A 13,306-nucleotide genomic window follows, 5' to 3' on the forward strand; every position below is an offset into this window, starting at 1 on the left:
GTTCTATGGGAAGAGCAGGGTGGGGGTAGCACCGTGATTTGAAAGATGCTGGAGTCAAGATGCTCAGACGTGACCAGCAAAAGATGGAGCAAGGCGGCTGGGCTGAGGACAACTGGTTGATAAAACTAAAAGGTGGGGCCCATTCACATGTACCGACAAGAGGTCCAGAGGTAAAATGTGTGAGATCTCAGTCAGTAGTGACACAAAAGGGGACAAAAACACGTAAGGGAAGGAAATTGCCTCATTTTCCTCGAGGCGATCAGATGCCCATTTTTCCCTGAGAATCAAAACTTTGCAATGAAAACACATGCTCTCAGCCTGCCTTGCTTGGATGTCCTGGGCTCCTCCTGCCTAAGAAGTGGCCAGCCATACTCTTGTGGGCCACACAGCGCTTTCCTGCACATTGTGGGCAGAAACCTGGACACAGTCACCACCCTGTGGTCCCTTCAACAGTCTCCGGGCTGTAGGAGTGCAGGGCATGTTCCCGTTTCACCCTTTCATACCCAGTATTATCTGTCCCACCCTAGGGGGATGTGCCTTCCCCTACTGAGCACAGAGTCCACCCATGCCCTTCTCAGCTCACTAAAGGGAGGAGGACATCAACTTGAGATTAGTTCTGACCTTTATAATCAAGAGTTTACTTAAAAATGAAAGGTACTTGCAGAGCAATCTTCCTTTTCAATATACTTCATTTCACTGGTTTCCGGCTTGGAGATCTATGCCGAGTTCCCACCCACATCTTTCTAAAGGACCCAAGGAGGTGTTCCTCCAGTTACTCAAAGAGCTGCTGGCAGACAGCCTTCAACTGTTGGTCATCTTTGGAAATTTGATAAGAGGGCTCTTATCTGAAGAGACCTGACTTACCCAAGGTCATACTCCCTTCCCCAAGGCAGCCCATATCCAATGACTGATTGGGGAAGGGATATAAATGCCTCCTCCTACTAGAGACATCTCTGAACAGCCATCCCACTACTAGGGTCCCCTATGGGGTTGACTGAGGCCTTTGTTGAGACTGTCCCATAGCCCATCATCCCCCTCTGCCCAATCTTCCATCCTCATCCTCCCTTCCACCAATATTGAACCCAAGAGCTCTCCCTAATAAACCTCTTGCACTCCAATCTCTGTCTCAGAGTTTGCTTCTGGGCAAAACCTAACTGTGACATCATGCAAAGTCCAATGCTCAAGTAATATGTGTTATCTTTTTAGAATCCTGGACACTGGTGATACTTAGCAAAATCATGGAGAATAGTAGGTGGATGAGGTGGCACCATGTTGTGTTATCATTAGAAGCTTTGGGACCAGACCTTGGTTAGATTACAGCTCCTCTCTTCTTCATGGTTGTAACCTTGAAGTTTGTTTTATACTGTATGTAACTTCTCTGAAATCTTTCCATAAGCCCCTCTCCCCTGTCCATCTCTCTAGTTTAATGTTTCCCAATCTTTTTCTTGCCATGAAACACATGGAAAATAATAGAGTTTGTATACCAAATAAAGTCTGGGTTTTTAATAGCATGATTGATTAAATCACCAGCCACTAGTGATCAATGTGACCTCCAGCTGCTCTCCCGTCCCTGGAAATCAGGGGTTAAGACTGAGAGTTCCAACCCTCTACTCAGAGTTGGTTCCCCTGGCAATCAACTTCAACCTTAGGTGATTTCCAAAAGTCACCTTGTTAACATAAACCCAGTTGTGGCTGAACTGGGCTTGTTAAGAATAACAAGATACCCCCTTTACTTTATGGCTCTAAAGTGTTTTTCAGAACCTGAGCATTGAAGACTAAACACTATGATGGAAGTTGCTCCCATTGCTCTTATCACTAAGGAAATTCCAAGGATTTTAAGAGCTGTGACGGACTTGGCAGCTGTAAGCCAGAAGCTGTGGACAAAGTCCAAACATATGTGATAAAAATATCTTGGTCATCTGAATGAGCAAATATATATTTTGTATAAGTCACAATGTCACAGAATCTTAGTTTATATTTTGCTGATTACAGTCCTGTCCCTGTGTTTCCTATTCATTGATGATCAGATCTACATACTTGAGAAGTTTTTGTTTCAGTGTAGTGATGAGCCCATGGCTCCTGAGATCTTTTGACGGGGCCCAAGTATCTTTGATGGTTTCTTGCTTTCTGATTATGTCAAGTTTTTCCAGGCTCAACGTGTACAGTTCCTCTCCAGGCCTGGAAACAACCATTTTTTCTAAGGAGCTCTTGTTTCCTTTGGTATTCAAAAACCACAGTCTGGGTGCTAGGGGTGCTATCGAGATGTCATAGTTTCTAGGCTTTTTCAGTGGAATACATATGTACAATTCAAATTAAGATCTACAGAATTTTTACTTAACCTCATTGACTTCTTTCCCTAAGTATATATCCTCATTCCAGAAAAGCATGGAGAGAGCTTAAAGTTACATCAACATAGTAAGATATCACGAGCCACCACAGATGGCTTCTATAAAGAGCAGAAGTGAGTCAAGCTGTCCCTTTGATATATATTTTGATTCCCATGTGCATGGCAGTACTTGGGCCAACTGTAACAACTGAGGCACTGGCGTGTGCCCTTCTCTTCCTCTTGCTCCTGAACTTTCCTGAGGAGACCCAAGCTCATACGTAGAGTACTGGAGGACAAAGGGCGGGGAAGAGTTCAGGGAGAAACCCAAAGAGGGAGGAGAGGGAAGGAATGACTCCAAGGCATCTTACAGCTCAGGGTTGACTTTTGAAAATCTTGGTGAGCACAGTCACCAGTCCCTATTCACCATGGGTGGTCTCTGATCAAAAAAGGCATATGGTGCAGACAAGAAGGAAGCTAGCAGGTCTCCTCTGAATGAGGCTGAAAGTCCTGAATTCTGCAGTGCTGCTCTGCTCAAGATGGAGGTTTCCAAACTTTAAGAGAGGTTTGTTGAATATTTGAAAGGGTGAAAATGTTGTAGCCACACGTTCCGGGAAACAAACTCACTCAGAAGGACAATGCAGATAGTGGAGTGCAGTTTATTACACCGGCGTGCCCAAGGTAGAGTCTCCTCTTAGCCAAAGACCCCAACAAGTTTTTGTGAAAACCTTATATACCCTAAGTGTATTTGCTCAAACCCACCTCCCCAAATTCCTTGAAACTAGTCTGGACAAGGTAAAAGAGAGATACAATCAAAGTTAACCCATGATTCAGGAGTCAAAAGACTAGATAAACAGTGGATATTTATCAATAGGCCTGTGGTCATATCCTGATAAACATAATGAAATTTACCACTTTGTTCTGTTAGAGAGATAATTAGCATATTCTTTTAGGCAACTTCCCTGGCGGCTCAGAGGTTAAAGTATCTGCCTGCCATGAAGGAGACCTGGGTTCGATCCCTGGGTCGGGCAGATCCCCTGGAGAAGGAAATGGCAACCCACTCCAGTATTCTTGCCTGGAAAATCCCATGGACGGAGGAGCCTGGTGGGCTACAGTCCACGGGGTCGCAGAGAGTCGGACACGACTGAGTGACTTCACTTTAGGCAACGGAGAGTCCAAGTACAAGTCCTGAGGCTTTTTTATCTGGGGGTCTGGTTTTCCGTTGGTATGCCATTTCTATAGACACCAGGCACAAATTTCAGAGTCCACTGGGAGGGTGATCATGTGTGCAGCCTAATGTTCGCAGCCTGGCCTAAGATGGAGTACAGCTCTGTCTGTTTCCTCCTGCAAACCCACAGCCAGAAGCTTGGTATCTACGGTCAATGGTCTCCTGGGTATTAAAATCATGCCTTCTAACAATTTACACTGCATGTTTGTTTATTCATTTATAAAGGTATAGATGTTCTATATCAATATGTATAAAATATTTACAAAAACAGAAATTAAAAAGATGGATAGAGATAAATAAAATATAAAAAATAAGAGTTAACACGGGACAAAAAAGAAAACAAAAGTAGGTCACAAATTCACTTAATAATTCATTTAACAACTGCTCATCGAATGCCTACTGTGAGTCTGGTACACTTTTCACACATCTAGGATACATCTGTGAACAATGCAGGAAAAAACCTCTGCTTCTGTGAAACTGACATTCTAGCAGGAGAGAAACAGACAAGAAACAATGACTAACATATATTAAAAAAAAATAGCTGAGGGTGTTAGAAACTGCATGGAATCAGGACTGAGGCATAAAGGAGAACTGAACACATGCATCTAATTTTGCTCCATTGTAAACCCCACAAAAACTACCATAATATGTCTTTGTTTTGCTTAATTTTGTTTCTAATGACAAAATCAATAAGGTTAAGGAGAAGAAGGGCGATATCAGAGTGAAGACATTTCGAACACTGGAAAGTGAATGGGCTAGTGGCCATTTCCGTAGCTGATCTGATAGAGTCCAATCCTAAGCCAGAAACTAGGAGAGCTGAGCCCCAACCAGACCTACAGCACAGAGGACCCACTGTACCAAGTCTCTCTGGGACCAAGGATAAAGAGGGATGCTACTGAAATAAGGAGGATTGGGCAGAAAAACTCTAAGAAACACAGGTCCTACACCCCCTCCCTCATTCCGCGACATTGGTTGACTGTCCCTTACCTTCCTTAACAAAAATTTATTCTCTTGAGAGGATAAGACACATGCACCAACGAAAGATTTCAAACAAAAGGACATCATTTCTGCAATCAGCTGACCATTTTTGGGTCCAGAGCTGCACTACCTGTGAAACCTGATTCATTTATGACACCCCGCCCCCCTCTGAATGCTCTGTGAAGGCCTGGCCTATTGTAGGCACTCTGAATTTATTTGGTGGGACACAGACAGAGGGAACCTTCTAGGTCACTTGCTTTTTTCCAGTCCTGAGATCCTAAATTTGGAAATGGCAGGGGTGCTAAAGGGTTTGTCCTGTGGGTTTCACATTCTCCCAGCTCTATTGTAGGCTCTGCTGAGAGTTCTCACTGACTGGGGGACAGGTTAACTCTGGCAGGACCAGAATGACCCTTTTCCTCTAATGCTTTCTGATAGCTCAGCAGGATGGTTACAAAGAGAGGGAGAGGGAAAGAAAGTGCTTGTGGCAGGACTTCAGAGTAATTGCATCTTGGGGACATAATCTCAGATGTATACAGTTTCCAAATTTTGTCACTTCAACTTCTAAACTTTAAATCACCTCAGGGACTAGAGTAATCCCAGTAGCAGAGTGGGATTTAAATGGCTTCATGTATGCAACAGACAGTCCTTTGTGTATTTTTTCCGAAACAGAACAAAGCCAAGAAAACTTAGCTTTCATCCGTCTCAGGTGCTAACTCCTCTGGCTGATACTTTCAGACTCAATTGGCTATTTTAGGCTTCTTCCTCAGACAGAAGAAAAGTGATTTTCTGTATCGACCTATTTACAAAAAGGTAAGAGAACACTATATATATATACACACACACACAAACACACCTGGAGAAAGAAATGGCAACCCTCTCCAGTACTCTTGCCTGGAGAATCCCTTGGACAGAGGAGCCTGGTGGTCTACAGTCCATGGGGTCGCAAGAGTCAGATACGACTGAGCGACTCACACACACACACACACACACACACACACACACACACACATACACACAATACTATATACATTAGCTGTTGTGGACCCAGCATCATAAAGGACATCTTAGTGTGTGACAGAAAGTTCAAGAACAAGAAATTCAGGAGGTCCTTTAGTCCTTGGGATGGAATACCTTTCAAAACAATCCATTCCAGAGTGAGTATGAGGGAGCCGATGGCCAGAGAGGAAAAGGGACTTAATGATCGTCAGGCCATGAGTGATTGGCAAAGGCCAGCTCTTTGGGGAAATGCTTCTGAGGAGCTTTGGAAGGTGAGTGAAGGAATAAATGAATGAATATCCCAAGGGCTTGGGGGCTGTAAGAGAGGGAACTGTGAAAGAGGAGAAAGGTAACATCCAAAAATGCTTGGAGGGGAATGGTCAGGAATTAAGCACAAAGGAGATCAGTTATTTCCACCAGTCCTATACCCCAAAGCAGGTGAAATCATACAAAGGGAATGTAATACTTCTCAAAAAATTGATGAAAATAAATTGGCCATACATGATATAACTTGAAGTAAATGTGTGACATCAACCTTGAACGTGATTAGAAAAACTCAATCCAATCTGGTAACACTTTCATGGGCAGCCAAACATCATAAAGTAGATTTTGAAAAATTTCTCTCCATTTTACTTAGAACAACACAAAGAACTGCCCAGGTTGCTAGAAGAGTTCTCTAAGTGCTCAGCAGGACGAGTTTCCTCACTGGTTTTCTGGCCTCTTTGGGTATCAGAGAATCACGAAGTTGGCTTTTTGAGTTCAAACAGGTGACAGAGCAGAGGCACTATGGACAGATCCAATCGGACCTCCCCCCCAGTGGGGTTCATTCTCCTGGGCCTCTCAGCCCACCCAAAGCTGGAGAAAACGTTCTTTGTGCTCATCCTGCTCACATACCTGGTGATCCTGCTGGGCAATGGGGTCCTCATCCTGGTAACCATCCTTGACTCCCGCCTGCACACGCCCATGTACTTCTTCCTGGGGAGCCTCTCCTTCCTGGACATCTGCTACACAACCTCCTCAGTCCCCCTCATCCTTGACAGCTTCCTGACCCCCAGGAAAACCATCTCCTTCTCAGCCTGTTTTGGGCAGATGTTCCTCTCCTTTGCCATGGGGGCCACGGAGTGTGTGCTTCTGGGCACGATGGCTTTTGACCGCTATGTGGCCATCTGCAACCCTCTGAGGTACCCTGAGGTCATGAGCAAGGCTGTCTATGTGCCCATGGCTGCTGGCTCCTGGGCAGCTGGAAGCACCAGTGCCATGGTGCAGACATCCCTAGCAATGCAGCTGCCCTTCTGTGGGAACAACGTCATTAACCACTTCACCTGTGAGATCCTGGCTGTTCTGAAGTTGGCCTGTGCTGACATCTCCATCAACATAATCAGTATGGCGATGGCCAATGTGATCTTCCTGGGCATCCCAGTTCTGTTCATCTTTTTCTCCTATGTGTTCATTATTGCTACCATTTTGAAGATCCCCTCAGGAGAGGGGAGAAAAAAGGCCTTCTCCACCTGCTCTGCCCACCTCACAATTGTGGTCATCTTCTATGGGACCATCCTCTTCATGTATGGGAAGCCCAAATCCAAGGACCCCCTGGGGGCAGACAAACAGGACCTTGCAGACAAGCTCACCTCCCTCTTCTATGGGGTGGTGACCCCCATGCTCAACCCCATCATCTACAGCCTCAGGAATAAGGATGTGAAGGCTGCTGTGAGGAACCTGGTGACTCAGAAACGCTTCACCTGGTGATGGTGGAGGGGTCCTGATAGCTCCTGCTCCCTAGTTTCTCTCACCTGAGGGTCTCAAGAGCATAACATGAAGGGGTAAGTTCATGCAAGTTTCCATAGGTACGTTTAATTACACAGAACCTCATTATACCCAAGAACTCTGTGTGAATAGAAAAGCAGTCAGTGTGAATTTTCCCATCAATCTCTAGGCAATTATACAAAAGTATATTCTTGCTGATCTAGCCTTTTACTTCTCTGTATCTTCCATGCATACTAAACAAATTGATGTCAAAGAAAAGTAACTCTTCAAGTTTTATTTTCTAATTCATAAGAGCTCTAGTCTATAGAGCTTTGCATAGTCTATAATTCAGTCACTCCTTGGCTCACTCACTGACCATATTTGAATGGGTCCATACTTTTATGGTCACCTGTCTGGAATTCTTCCTACTCCATATCAAATAACAGTAATATTTTTATCTTTATCCTCATTGTACTTTATTTTTTATTGTCATTTTAATTCTTAAAACTGTTTCCTGAATCATTCTCTTCCTGTGTCTCCATAATTAGCGTCTTTCCCTTGCCCTTAACCAAGGGCCCAATCAGAAAATCATTTACATCCTTGGAACAGTGAGAAAAACAAGGTGTGGCAGACTGATGCAAAGGTCAAAGGTTCAGGCCTTTTTCTTCTCCTTTTCTGAAAATGTCATTCATCCTTGGGTTTTTTCTCTAGATAACACTGGCTTCCCATGGGTCATCAGAGGATTGTAGAAACTGAGAGATGTGGAGGGTAATCAAATAAATTCTATTAAATACCTGACCTGGTTTGACCAAGTATGTAGCCAAGAGGTGACCATCACTTGCCTTTGTACCTAAGAATCCCCAGAGCCACGTGGTCAGTATTTAGAGGGAGAGGCGGCAGTGCTCAGAGAAGAAGGAGGAGACACAAAAGAATCAGCTTCATGATTGGTGAGGAATTCCCTAGAGTTATCCATCTAGAAGCTCAGCTAAAAGAATGGGCAAAATAGAAAACCTCTGACAGTTGATATGAATTTTTAATCCAACAGAGGAAACAAACTAACACTCAAAGCAACCAGCCTTTGCTGAAAAAGAGTTATTTCAGGAAGATGGTCCAAAAATTAAAGAAAATTCTCAGTAGTTTTTTTCAGTGGAATTTAAGAGGGTATTGAATCAACAAGAGCAGTCTGAAAAAGGAGGCTAGGAGAAAAGATAACTGAGAAATAAGAACATTTGCTCAGGGGAAACAATCCCACTTACTTGGATTCAGTATGGAATTCATGAGGACACAGAGCAGATTAAAGACAAATAATAACTAAAAATTTTTTCGCTGAATAGAAGTTTTAGATATTTTGTTTATAAAAAGTTCATCAAACACCCAGTAAGAAATTATAGCAAAAGACCCACCTATCTAGATTCAAAGATAAGTTTTAATTCCTATACACGCCAAAATAATTCTGCAGACTTTTCCACAGAACAAAAGCATATTTCCTAATAAGGAATGAGAGCCTGTCAATGGCCCGCTGTTCCCCAACCCTAAATGTAGATGTTGGCAGAATAAGGTTTTTGAAGTTCTGAGGGAAAGGAAATGGGCTATGAGTCCTGAATTCTACACATCCCTTATCTCTGCACAGATACAAGGGTTTAAAAGACACTTGCTGTCATGTGTAAATATAGAAAGCACATATCCATACAATCTCTTCATGAAAATAATTTATTTAGAATGTTGTCCCAACAAACAGTTAAAAATAAAAAATTGAAAGGAAGTGATAGAAGAAACAGTGGGGAATGACGAAATACATAGGACCGATCAAGTGTAGTCAATTCTTATACCGATTTTGCAAAGGTGACTACATGAAGGAATTGTCAGCAATCATGTCGAGGTAAATAGTGCTAATGAAGCAATGATAGAGCTCCAGTTATAATCCTAGATGAATTCATCTAGCTGGGAAATGGAGAAAGAGAAAGTTACACCCCACTGAAGGTTTCATCGGATATGGTGGAAAGGGGTTCCTATAACTACAGCCCGTTGCACTGATACTGAAAGGCAGCAAAAGTTTTAATATGTTTGTTGAAAATTTAAGAATAAATACCAACAAGTATTAGGGTGAAGTTTTTGAAAGAATTAGAGGGTTATGAAAGAACAAAGAAAGTTGATCAAATGAAAAAACTCGTTTATTGAACCTGAGGAAATTCAAATCACTATGTACTAAACAGATAATACATATTACCCAGTGGTCGCTTTTCTTTTTTTTTTAGGATTTGCAAATTTTTGAACATCAGATCAATTACTGTAACCATTTTATTAACAGATGAAAAAAGAAAAAGTAATCTCATCCACAAATGTTGAGAAATAATTTGGTAAAATTTAGCATCCATTTCTGACTCTCTTAAAGTAGTGGATCTGAATAGAGGAATCCATCCTTGACATGAATGAAATGATCAGAACAACAACAAAGGGTGGACTTGATGGCAAAACATTAGTAACATGCTTACAACCTGGATTAGGACATCTCTCAATATCTGCATCATTCTGCAGAGTCCAGCTAATTAAACCAGATCAGAAAAATAAATGAGGAATGAAATACAGAAAAGAAGAAAGCTATTCAGTAAGTAAACTATTGTTGTTTACTGAGAAAAAATTTTAATCAAGTGCAAAACTAAAGTGGTTATATATAATTTAAAGTAAGTTGTATATAATTTAAAGAAAGTAAAGTGGTTGTACACAATTTATACCAGTCACAGCAACTTTAAAAGACCTAGGAAAAATACATAAAGAATTTGAGTATATCAGATATTTACAATGGGCATACATTAACAGAAGAAATTTTTAAAATATGTTTTCATTTTGGAGGGAGGAAAAGACCTGAATGTAAGCTTCAGGACAGTCTGGAATATCCTCCAAGTGCCCTCATTCAAAGCCAAAACTGTTTCTAATAGGTTGGGATGACGCATGCTACATCCAGTTTCCCATCCTGAGGGCAGGTCCATTCTATTTGTTGGGAAAAGGTCCAAGCCCAGGGCTTGGAAGCAAACAGAAAGGCTCACTCATCAAAGGTTCTCAGAAAAATGAATAGCCAGCGGGGTGAAGGAAATGGTAGGGCGAATTGAAAGAGTAATATTGACATGTATACAGTACCATGTGCAAACAGATAGCTACTGGGAAACTGCTGAGCAGCATGGGGAGCTCAGCTCAGTGCTCGGTGATGACCTAGAGGGGTGGGATGTGGGTGGGTGGGAGGGAGGCTCAAGACGGAGGGGGCATATGTATATTTATGACAGATTCTCATTGTATGGCAGAAACCAACACAATGCTGCAAAGCAATTATCCTCCAATTTAAAACAAATTGAAGGAAAAAAAAGAAGAAACAAAAACCAGCTTTTACTCCATCCCTGGTTTTGGAGATAACCAAAGAGTTTAGACCAGACCACTAGATGTGCAGATTAATTTCTACCTGATTACTTTGTTGTTGTTGTTCGGTCACTAAGTCATGTCTGACTTTGCAATCTCATGGACTTTAGCACACTAGGCTCCTCTGTCCTCCACTATTTCCTGCAGTTTGTTCAAATTCATGTCCATTGAGTCAGTGTTGCTATTTAACCATCTCATCCTCTGCCACCCCTTCTCCTTTTGCCTTCAATCTTTCCCAGCATCAGGATCTTTTCCAATGTGTCAGCTCTTTACATCTCGTGGCCAAACTATTGGAATATCAGCTTCAGCATCAGTCCTTCCAATGAATTTCCTTTAGGATTGACTGGTCTGATCTCCTTGCAGACCAAGAGACTCTCGAGAGTCTTCTCCAGCACTACAATTCAAAAGCATCAATTCTTCGGCGCTCAGCCTTCTTTATGGCCCAGCTCTCAAATCTGTGCATGATACTGGAAAAACCATAGCTTTGACCATAGAACCTTTGTCAGCAAAGTGATGTCTCCGCTTTTTAATATGTTATCTAGGTTTGTCATAGCTTTTCTTCCAAAGAGAAATCATCCTTTAATTTCATGGCTGATTACACACCTGATTACTACAGGTAACCATTTCTCTCAATTTAGGACAGTCCCTAAAATCTTCAAGACAATTGAGTACCCAATGAAGGTTATCACAAAATGTGACCAAGGAAAGGAAAGTGAAGTCGCTCAGTTGTGTCCGACTCTTTGCAACCCCATGGACTGTAGCCTGCCAGGCTCCTCTGTCCATGGGATTTTCCAGGCAATAGTACTGGAGTGGATTGTCATTTCCTTCTCCAGGGGATCTTCCCAACCCAGGGATTGAACCCGGGTCTCCCACATTGTAGACAGACACTTTACCGTCTGAGCCACCAGGGAAGTCCTCAGCAAGAGAAGCCACCGCAATGAGAAACCCAATATGACCAAATCAAACATCCAAGATGATCACAGGCAACATGTCAATAACATAATCACTCAAACAGTTTCAATCAGAGCATTCCAGATGCCAGACAGGGACTTTAATTAAGGGGAAGGACCAGGTGGGGAAGCAGGAGCTGACTGCCTATTCCTCCTAAGCTCCAGCCAACCTCTGCAAGGCAGGAATGCAGGAAGGGGAAAGGGGGGGAGATGCAGACAGCTGCTCCTCTGCTGTAGTCTCCACATTCCCCTCTGGTACTTGCAGAGCTGAGTGTTTCCCAGAATTCTACAACAGTGTAAGAATTCTAAGATCAAACAAAATTTGTTTCTCAGCCACTTTTGCTATGGGTTGCAATTTGCGACCTCTACTAAAAGCGCACATCAGTCACAGCATTGCTGGAGTTTCTAAGGATGCCCTCAACAGAGGTCACTTACATCTGTACTGTGCATCTATTGTTTCAGGAGGAAATTGCTCCCTCTCACTCTCATCATGTGATTCCAGGGGACTGCCAACTGTAGTACACCCACCCTTGGCCACAGCAATCAGTCTGAGGGAAAGCATGTGACCTTGGTCAAACTAATCAAAACCATTCCGCAGCATATTTCAATTGGAGCAAGAAGAAAAGGGGTCCTTATTGGCTTTCTATGCTGCATTGCAGATTACTACTTGGTGGCTTTAGACAATACCCACTTATAATCTTGCTGTTTCTATGAGTTAGGAGTTCAAGCAAGTCCTCTGCAAAGCTGTAGTCTAACGTGTTGGCCAGGGCTCTGTTCTCCTCTGGAGACTAAAACAGAAGAATGTGGATTAGGCTGCTGACAGCTCTCTTCTCTAGCATGTGAGTATGTCTGTTTAAAACGAAGCCAGGAAAACACAAGTAGAGATAAGAACCAGATGAAAGGGCAGAGAGTCCTAAAGACATGTGGAGTCCCTAATTCCAACTGTGCCTGAGACTGAATCCACCTTTGAACTTCTCAGTTTTATGAGCATTAAAGTTTGTATTGGGGTTATGTTGGTTGGAATAAGTTTTCTATCTAGAAACTTACAAAGTCTTGACAATTACAAAGCCCAAAGGAAAAGTATCTTTACATAGTCACCTTCTCTTGCTGACCACTGCACACTCCCACTGCAATGCTATCTTTATATTACATAGGAGATCACTTTCAACTGAGATACAAGAAACTGCAAACCAGTCTTGATTAAGTCTATGGCTGTACCACCCAATCTCATCTGATCTCAGAAGCTAAACAGGGTTGGGCCTGGTTACTACTTGGACGGGAGTCTTAGTCAAATCCCAGGCTCTTTTTCAAATAAGACAAAAGGACTAAATTCTTTTCAGGCCTGTACTCTCCATGAACATTGATGCCAAAAAGCCAAATTATGAAAATCAGTAAAACAAACATAGTAATGCATTTGCAAGGAGATCCAACCAGTCCATTCTAAAGGAGATCAATCCTGGGTGTTCTTTGGAAGGACTGATGCTAAAGCTGAAGCTCCAATACTTTGGCCACCTCATCCGAAGAGTTGACTCATTGGAAAAGACCCTGATGCTGGGAGGGATTGGGGGCAACAGGAGAAGGGGACGACAGAGGATGAGATGGCTGGATGGCATCACCAACTCGATGGACATGGGTTTGGGTGAACTCCAGAAGTTGGTGATGGACAGGCAGGCCTGGCAT

General features: G+C 42.7%; 1 protein-coding gene across 2 annotated transcripts; it reads left to right on the plus strand.

The window, feature by feature from the left end:
• Positions 1-6,311: 6,311 nt before the first annotated feature.
• On the plus strand, positions 6,312-9,881 carry LOC114112800 (olfactory receptor 13C7-like). Of its 2 annotated transcripts, XM_042242734.1 has the most exons (2): positions 6,312-7,244; positions 9,855-9,881. In XM_042242734.1, the coding sequence occupies exons 1-2, from the start codon at positions 6,312-6,314 to the stop codon at positions 9,879-9,881; spliced, it is 960 nt and encodes a 319-aa protein (XP_042098668.1). The 2 variants fall into 2 exon arrangements, with proteins under 2 accessions (XP_042098668.1, XP_027819711.2); XM_027963910.2 differs by lacking the exon at positions 9,855-9,881 and having other exon boundaries at positions 6,312-7,271.
• Positions 9,882-13,306: the final 3,425 nt, after the last annotated feature.

This window comes from Ovis aries, chromosome 2, assembly GCF_016772045.2.
Source record: "Ovis aries strain OAR_USU_Benz2616 breed Rambouillet chromosome 2, ARS-UI_Ramb_v3.0, whole genome shotgun sequence".
Lineage (NCBI taxonomy): Eukaryota > Metazoa > Chordata > Mammalia > Artiodactyla > Bovidae > Ovis > Ovis aries.

Coding starts and splice junctions, on each gene's coding strand:
- LOC114112800 (XM_042242734.1), top strand. CDS start 6,312: ATGGACAGATCCAATCGGACCTCCCCCCCAGTGGGGTTCATTCTCCTG. Junction 7,245..9,854: donor AGGCTGCTGTGAGGAACCTG/GTGACTCAGAAA, acceptor AATGAAATACAG/AAAAGAAGAAAGCTATTCAG.